A 9225-nucleotide genomic window follows, 5' to 3' on the forward strand; every position below is an offset into this window, starting at 1 on the left:
TCTGAGGTGGCCTGTTCCAGCTCTCCCCTCCAGAGCTTCTTCGGTGATATTACTAATGGTAAGGAACTGCCTGCTTCCTGGAGCATTTTTAAAAATTCATTCACAGGATGTGAATTTATTGCCCATCCTTGATTGCCCTCGAAGGTGGGGGTGAGCTGCCTTCTTGAATACAACTTGCTGGGCCATTCCAGAGGGCGGTTAAGAGCCAACCACATTGCTGTGGGCCTGGAGTCACGTATAGGCCAGACCGGGTAAGGACGGCAGATTTCCTTCCCTAAAGGACATTAGTGAACCAGATGGGTTTTGCTGACAATCCGGCAGTTTCATGGTTCACTATTATTGATACTAGCTCTTTTATTCCAGATTTGTTTAATTGAATTTAAATTCCACAGCTGCCGTGGTGGGATTTGAACTCATGGGTCTGAGATTGGCCCTTCCCTTAAGGCCTGTTACCGCCAGAAATCGGCGGCCAGGCTGCGGAGTGCAATGGCCATCGACTTTTCATATAATGGCCAATAATTTGAAAATTCCGCTCCTGCGATATCCCGGCGGTGGCCCACTCACCCCATCCCCACCCCCACCCCCACCGTTCCACTGCTGCCGATCCGTCCTAAATGTGTCATCAGAGTGTGCACCTCCAATGTTCCCCCCGATGGTGAAATTGTGCCGAAAAGATCTTACTCCTGCCACGCGGTGCCAAGGGCAGTTTTTTCTGCCGGTGCAGTGAGCTTTGAGTCTGTTCAAAATGGCGGTGCAGCTCCCATTAAAAGGTAAGGACCCACTGCCGCCATGTTTTTTTTGTCGGCCGACTGCCGTGTCGGGCTGACAATTGTGCCCCCGGGTTTGGCCAGGCCGAAATCCTCCCTGGTGGCCCAGTGGATCGAACTTAACGCATCGCGCAGGCTCTCCCCTTTAAGTGAAGGGGAGAGCCATGGTTACATGGCACCGTAATGATGTCATCAGCGTCACTCCGTCCGCCCCCAACTTCCACCCCTCTTGACTGCAAACGTCTGCTCACCGCCCCACATCCGCCTCCGTTATGACCGATTTCCGGTCCGCTGGGAAAAAAAAGCCAAAGAGCAGAATTTCTCTCAAGAAGCCACCGCATCCACCGCACCGGCAAAAACAGGGGAGGTGTGCTGCGTTTCCAGTGGTGGGCAATTTCAGCTCCCTTGTCTTCGGATCATTAGTCCAGACCTTGGAAGTGGTTTTGCCCCTGGTGGTTTCGAATCACCCCTCTTGCAATAGTTCTAGACTCTGGAATTATAGTCGTGAACAGTAATATACAGTCATAGACAGATCTTTTCGGTTTCAACCGTCACAATGCTTTTATTCAACTTAAAACACACCTGCACCCAGTAAAAACACACCCTGGTAGTGTAATACAAACAAACACAGTACAACACACAGTCTGGCCTGTCTAAACAGGCCCCTAACGCGAAGTACCCATGTCTAAACCACCCCTGCTCGGATACAAAATTGCACCACTGAAATCTGTCCAACAGAAATGTGCGTACGCTTATGATCCTTGCAAAAACCTCCCCACTAAAACCCCTAAGGCTTGGTTGGGGCACACGACACCCTTTCACACTATGCAGTGGTCTTAAAGATGTGTGGACTGGGATAAATGCTCACCAATTACCCCTCCGGCTTACTTGCTGCTTCTCCCAATGAGGCGTATCTTCTGGGTCCGTACCAGTCTGTGGTATTCAAGTCCAGTCACAAGATCCGCTTCCCAGTCGAAGTAGTGAGGCTCTCTGGTGTTTCTTCTCTCTGTCCCAGATGGAGTGCTCGGTCCTTGTGCGTTGCAAGCAGGCGTAGAAGAGGGGAGTGAGCGAAATGGCTTCCAGCTGCCTTCTCTTATACCTGCGAGACTGCTAAAAGTCCAACTGTCCTTCCTGCCTGAGGCTGTCCAACTGAAAAACAAACTCAAGTCTGTGCCTGTTCCTTTGTCAACTGGGCTGTCCCTTGATGTATGGCTCCGATGAGTCTGTGGCCAAAATAGCCTTCCTTTGTCTTTCGATGGCCTGAAACCCCGGCCACTTTACTTAATGTCTTACTGATGGGTTCCCATTCCATGACAAAAGACGCTCATCAACCATGATGTTCCTGCTCTCAGCCATTCTCATTCCCGTCCAGCTGATGTGTATTCAAGTGAAACATGTTTGGACCTTCTCCCACGTCAGCTCTTCTGCTGCAAAGTGAACATGTCCAAGCAAAGTCCAAAAGGTCCAAAAAGTGTTTTCGCCGAATTCTTACAGCCTCGGCATTCCTCGTCCAGTAACATAAGCACTACGCTACCAGACCCGCTTAACAGGGTCTGCAGGTTTGAAGCAGCCGGAGATTTGATCAGGAGCTGTCCAATTTCGGGTGAAGCATTCCCGAGGAAGGGTAGGGCTGCAGGGTCTCCATCAGGCAGAGAAGTCGGAATGTTGTTTTTTGGGATGGAATGATTTTCAATGGCCAGAAAAGCGCAGGCCACATGGTGACACTTAACCTGATACTCGCTGGCAGAATGCCAGGCTTCAGTGATGTGAGGCCTTGCACATTTACCTTTCTACACATTTTCGCAATATTACGGCGAGAGCAGTTTGTAACGCCCACCCCACCCCTCCACTCTGGCTTTGGCCAATATTTATCCCTCGACCAACATCACTACAACAGATTGTCTGGTCACTATCTCATTGCTGTTTGTGGGACCTTGCTGTGTGCAAGTTTAAAAGAAATTTGTTCATGGGATGTGGGGGTCGCTGGCAAGGCCAGCATTTATTGCCCATCCATGATTGCCCTCGAGAAGGTGGAGATGAGCCGCCGCCTTGAACCGCTGCAGTCTGCGAGATGCAGTTGCTTTCACCGTGCTGCCGCAGTTTTGTACAACTGAGGCTTGCTGACCACTTGAATGTATTTTTTTTAAAGAAGCTGGTATCTGCTTTCAGCGACCCTGATCCGCGGTGGAAGTGCTCCTGGCACAATACCGCTTTCCTTAAGCTCTGCTTAGGAGAGGTTTTCCTGCAATGTCCTTTGGAGCTACCTTTCTACTGAGAGCCAGCAGTGCGAGCAGAGCCGGTGCAGTTTCACAGAATGAGCCCCGGAGCACAGCCTCGGGACCGGGAAAGACAAACCGTGAATGATCATTTCTACAAGAAACAGCAAAAGGCCCAAATCAATGCTGTTTAAAAGACCCCGGCGAACATGAGCCCCCGACTCTCAAATGACATCATCCATCCCTTTGACATGTGGCCCAAACAGTGACCTCCAGAGCGTCCAGTGCCTGAAGGTGAGGCTGAGACCAGGTGGGTCGCTGAAAATATCCGCCTCAAATTGCAGGGCCGGGCAGATTGGCGTGGTGTCAGGATTGACATTTACCACCGGTCGGAGTGACGCAGGTTGCCAAGCTGTAAATAAACATTTGGAGCTGTGTTGATTTCGAGAATGATTTGCACCAAAATAGAATGAAATAATGATGCCAGGATGAGTGATGGATGAGTGACACTTGTCAGGTCTGATTGACAGGTAGTGCGGGAATTTGGCCTTAGTCACAGTTTCAGTGAAAGTGTGCGCTTTTCTGAAGGTCTTGACGCAACAGTTTGATATATTTCAACCAAACAGAAACCAAGGCAAGACTTGCGTTTTTAAGTTTGCAGTTGCTGGTTATCATCATTGTTGTCCCTGCCTTTTATGGTGAATGGAGGACAATGGGATTTCAAATGCCTTTGCTGTGAGCAACTGTATCTTCAAAGACCCAGGAACCCAGGGCCCTCGACTGCTTCCCTGCTGCCATTATTCAGTATTTTAATTGCCATTCTATAAAACATTATGGGATCGCACCCGACTGGCCACCTTGGGGACACGATTTCAGAATAAGGGGCCGCCCATTTAAAACGGAAATGAGGAGGAATTTCTGCTCTCAGAGGGTCGTGAATCTTTGGAATTCTCTGCCCCAGAGAGCTGTGGAGGCTGGGTCATTGAATATATTTAAGGTGGAGATAGACAGATTTTAGAGCGATAAGGGAGTCAAGGGTTATGGAGAGCGGGCAGGGAAGTGGAGCTGAGCCCATGATCAGATCAGCCACGATCTTATTGAATGGCGGAGCTGGCTCGAGGGGCAAAATGACCAACTCCTGCTCCTATTTCTTATGTTCCTATGTTGATGTTGTTGGTCAGTGTAATGCTGGATTAGTATTAGAATGCTTGTGGCCCGGCAGCATGGAGTATCATGTCAAGAGGTGTTTTCCCCATCACCATGACGCCAGTGACGAGCGTGAACATTGGTGCATCAGACAGAAAACAGCAGTATTTCTTCAGTACAAGTACAGGCCAGCAATGCTGTTTCCCAGAGCCAGCCGGTGTGGATCCTATCCAATCAGTAGGGAAGGCCCATGACCAGTAAATCAATGGCATGTGCTCTTGTCTTGTTTTGAGGTGGTGCCTTGAAATACGCTTCTGAGGCAGTCAAGATAAGAGATTGTCTTCTATGTAAACAACAATAGTTTGCTGTTTATTTTCAGACAGATTTTTGAACGATAAGGGAGTCAAGGGTTATGGGGAGCGGGCGAGGAAGTGGAGCTGAGTGCATGATCAGATCAGCCAAATGGCCAACTCCTGCTCCTATTTCTTATGTTCTTATCGCATTTATATAGCACCTTGAATGTAGTAAAATATCCCAAGGTGCTTTGCAGGAGGGTTACCAAACCAAATTTACACCGAGCCACACACAGAGTTATCAGGACAGGTGAGAAAAGTTGGTCAAAGAGGTAGGTTTTAAGGAGTGTCTTAAAAGAGGAGGGAGAGGGAGCAAGGTTTACGGAGGGCATTCTGGACCTTAGAGCTTAAGCAGTTGAAGGTACGGCCTTCAATAGTGGAGCGATGAAAATTGGGGATGTGCAAGAGGGCAGAATTGGAGGGGCGCAGCGATCTCGGAGGAGGAGTTTACAGAGATAGGGAGGGGTGAGATCACGGACGGATTTGAAAACAAGACTGAGAATTTAAAAAATCAAAGGCTGGACCGGGAGCCATTGTAGGCCAACGAGCGCAGGGGTGATGGGCGAATGTGACTTGGTGCGAGTTAGGACACGGACAGCAGAGTTTTGTATGAGCGCAGGTTTACGTGCTATAGTATCCTGCTCGAGAACTTTGACTGCCTCTTTCTTTCTTCGCAGGTAACACCATGACTGTGTCCTACATGTCGGGGCTGACATTAGGATCTGCAGTGGCCTACATCACGTACAGCCTGAGCAGTATGTCTCACACTCCATGTATTCACACTGAAACAATCAATGCTTCTTTCATCACAGGACTCTAAACAGAGGCTCTCTCCACATTCTCACTCGGGGTGAGCAAACCTCCAGAATTTCATTTCACGTGGCCATGTGGCTTGGATAAAGAAGCTTTTAGCCAACCCGACACCAAACTGATTCCCCTCTACCCCGTGGACAGGGCTGTGATACAACTTCCTCCGTACACAGTGTGAAGACTGACTTGCATTCAATGCGAGCTTTTACAGCCAGAACTGTTTGAATCTATCCCTTTACTGGTGGGTTATTTCTTGGGTTTCACTAATCAGCTTGACACCCAGGTCTTCCAGCCACATGTAGGATGGTTTGAATATCTCCAGCTCAGGCCCAAGTTGAATGTTAAAGGGCTCCCTAGGCTAAACCCTGACATATAAGTGCAGGTTTTATTCTTAAATCCTTATCGGTTACATTCACTCTGTGTTATATTGGTGATGAAAGTCATACAGTTCTTATGAAAGAAAGGAAAAAAGAAAGACTTGCATTTGTATAGCACCTTTCACAACCACCGGACGTCGCAAAGCGTTTTACGGCCAATGAAGTACTTTTGAAGTCTAGTCACTGTTGCAATGTGGGAAATGCAGCAACCAACTTGCGCACAGTAAACTCCCACAAACAGCAATGTGATAATGACCAGATAATCTGTTTTTTTGTTATCTTGATTGAGGGATAAATATTGGCCAGGAATCCGGGGATAACTCCCCTGCTCTTCTTCGAAATAGTGCCGTGGGATCTTTTACATCCACCTGAGAGGGCAGACAGGGCCTTGATTTAACGTCTCATCCAAAAGACAGCACCTCCGACAGTGCAGCACTCCCTCAGCACTGCACTGGAGAGACAGGCTAGATTTTTGTGCTCAAGTCCCTGGACTTCAGGCCACAGCCTTCTGGCTCAGAGACGAGTGTGGCGCAGAAGGAGGCCATTCGGCCCATCGAGTCCTTGCCGGCTCTCTGTAGAATAATCCAGTCAGTCCCATTCGCCTGCTCGATCCCCATAGCCCTGCAAGTTTATTTCCCTCAAGTGCCTGTCGAGTTTCCTTTTGAAATCATTGATCGTCTCTGCTACCACCACCCTCGTCGGCAGCGAGTTCCGGGTCATTAACACTCGCTACGTAAAACAGTTCTTCCTCACATCTGCCCCCGCCCCCACTCCCCCGTGTCTCTTGCCCAAAACCTTAAATCTGTGTCCCCGAGTCCTTGTACCATCAGCTAATGGGAACAGATTTTCTTTGTCCAGCTTAAATGTGTTGATTTATATGACATTCTTTTATCCATTATTTAATCCATTTAAAATAAATCCATAGCACACCGAGGAGGTTTATTTAACACGTCCTAGTGTTTGTCGCTAACATCCCTCAGGGCAAGTTCAGCCCTCTAACCCGGTGCTCAACATTACTCACAATATTTGTACATATTTGTGTTGAAAATCACAAAGGGATTTGAAAGAGTAAATAAAGAGAAATTGTTTCTAGTGGCAAAAAGGTCATAAAGGTCAGAAATTGGCAAAAGCATCAGAGGTGGCATGAGGGAAAAGAATGACACGGTGAGTTGGCGTGATGTGGAACGCGTTGCCTGAAAGGACGGTGGAAGCAGATTCTATAGTAACTTTCAAAAGGGAATCAGATAAATACTTGAAGAGGAAAAATTGCAGGGGCTAAGGGGAAAGAATGGGGGGAGTGAAACTAGATCTTTCGGACCGAGGTCCCGTCTGCTCTCTCAAGTGGACGAAGAAGAGCAGGGGAGTTATCCCCGGTATCCTGGCCAATATTTATCCCTCAATCAACATAACACAAAAAGCAGATTATCTGGTCATCATCACAGTGCTGTTTGTGGGAGCTTGCTGTGCGCAAATTGGCTGACGCATTTCCCACATTACAACAGTGACTGCATTCCAAAAGTACTTCATTGGCTGTAAAGCGTCTGATGGTCGTGAAAGGCGCTATATAAATGCAAGTCTTTCTACTAAAGAACCAGCACAGGCACGATGAGCCAAATTGCCTCCTTCTGTGCTATATCATTCTATGTTTCTATGATTTTAGATTTATGAGACTAACACAGCAACAACATTCTAAATTATTAATGATTTGTTTGGAACTAGCTGAAAATTATCCCTTCCTTTTTTTCCCAACTAACAATGTACTTTCTTCAGTTGTTTAATGTGGTGAGTATAGACCTGTCACAGAATCCGACTGGGTATATACACAGTCTGATTCTGTTCAGAGGAGAACAGTTGCTTGAGGAATGTTGCTGAAATCTATTCTGTTCTTCGCCTCCATTAACATCATCTGTCCTGAAGGTGCTGACCTATGCTGGGGTACGAGTCCAGCTCTCTGCTTTCATCACATGACTTCCTGCCTCCGATCGCCCCGCCCCCACACTCCCGCCATTGGTCATCCTCATGGTGCACCACCTTCCTACACCAATCGGAAAGTGGAGAGACTCTTCATTACCCGATTGGATGGTTCTTGACTGGTCAGAACCACAGCATATGATGCATATACCCACTAGGCCTACTGTGCTATCTGTTGAATTGAAGATCAAAAGAAAATCTTGCCTCCTCTATTAAAATAACAGTGAATATTGACACCACTGTCAGCCAATGAGATGGAGGTGAGGTGGGGCGGGACTTACGGCAGGGCTGGCAGCAAACAGTCTATTTTACAGAAAATAGAGTCTATTTAAACAGATTCTCTACGAACTACAGCAAACAGAACTCGTGACCAAAACTCCAGCAAATTCTCCCAATAAAAGCAGGGTGATTTATTCATGGAGGGAGGTGTCAGTAGGAACATGTGTGTGTGTGTGTGTGTGTGTGTGTTAGGCCCATGCAGCAGAGCCTGGTCGGCAATCGTCTTCGATCCCCTTGCCACTGGACCAAGACCTAGCTCTGTCAAACCCGTGTGGTGGCTGGTGTGCAACGGCCACCCGACGTTAAAAGAATTCACGCACAGCCATCTTCCACCTGTTAAAATGAAGTTCTGGACCTGGAACATCAGGACCCTCATTTGGTCTCATCTGTCACCTTAGAACTCATTTTAGTGTGGAAGCCAGTCATCCTCGATTCCGGGCGATTGCCTGAGAGAGAAAGTGAGAGAGAGATTTATCCAGCAAATTACAGTGAGTGGAGGATAGTTAAATACAAATGATGTGCGTAAAATCAATCCCGGTCACTTACACCAGTGCGGTCTCCAGGTGTGATTGACGGGGGAATTACCCAATCGCCTCCACTCTGGCCGGGACTTGTGGTGTCTCTATATTATTTTACGCAGCGAGTTGTTGTGATCTGGAATGCGCTGCCTGAAAGGGCGGTGGTAGCAGATTCAAAAGCAACTTTCAAAAGAGAATTGGATAAATACTTGAAGGAAAGATTTACAGGGCTCTGGCGAAAGTGGGACTAATTGGATCGCTCTGACAAAGAGCCGTCACAGGCCCGGTGGGCCAAATGGCCTCCTTCTGTGCTGTATCACGCTACGATTCTATATAGCCTTAAAATAAATAGGGCCATTAAAATGCCTCATGTGAGTGGCATGATACTCTTACTTTATGTCAACTAAACAATCGGATAATTCCTCAAGGAAATGCTTCTTAGCTCAAGCCTGAAAGAGCAAGTTACAATTCAGTATGTGCAAGGATTCTCTCGTGATTGACGATGCATTGAGGTGTCCTTTTCTTTCCTTGCAGGGTAAATGGAGAAATGCTAAGGGGTATTTATTTCATCCTATGGAAACATTGCTTGGTACGTGCCATCTCAGATACATTAACTAGCATCCCCAACCTGTCTGGGACTTCGTTCTTGCTCTGCCGGTCTTGCAGGATTGGATGGGATCACCTACGTGGACATGAGCAGCTTCTGAAGAAGCTCCAAGAGTTACCCGCCAGAATCACAGACAGGCTTTTCTCTTGACTTTACTTAAGACTTTAAAAAGAGTCCTGAC

General features: G+C 47.6%; 1 protein-coding gene across 1 annotated transcript in view; it reads left to right on the forward strand.

The window, feature by feature from the left end:
- LOC139280515 (equilibrative nucleoside transporter 4-like) overlaps positions 1–8992 on the forward strand; it is a 56180-nt gene extending 47188 nt beyond the window's left edge. The window contains exons 10-11 of the mRNA XM_070899996.1: positions 5160–5332; positions 8972–8992. Coding sequence (XP_070756097.1) covers positions 5160–5302 — 143 coding nt within the window. The 3' untranslated portion in view covers positions 5303–5332; positions 8972–8992. The remainder of the gene's footprint in view (positions 1–5159; positions 5333–8971) is intronic.
- The last annotated feature ends 233 nt before the right edge of the window (positions 8993–9225 follow it).

This window comes from Pristiophorus japonicus, chromosome 15 (genome assembly GCF_044704955.1).
Source record: "Pristiophorus japonicus isolate sPriJap1 chromosome 15, sPriJap1.hap1, whole genome shotgun sequence".
Taxonomy (NCBI): Eukaryota; Metazoa; Chordata; class Chondrichthyes; family Pristiophoridae; genus Pristiophorus; species Pristiophorus japonicus.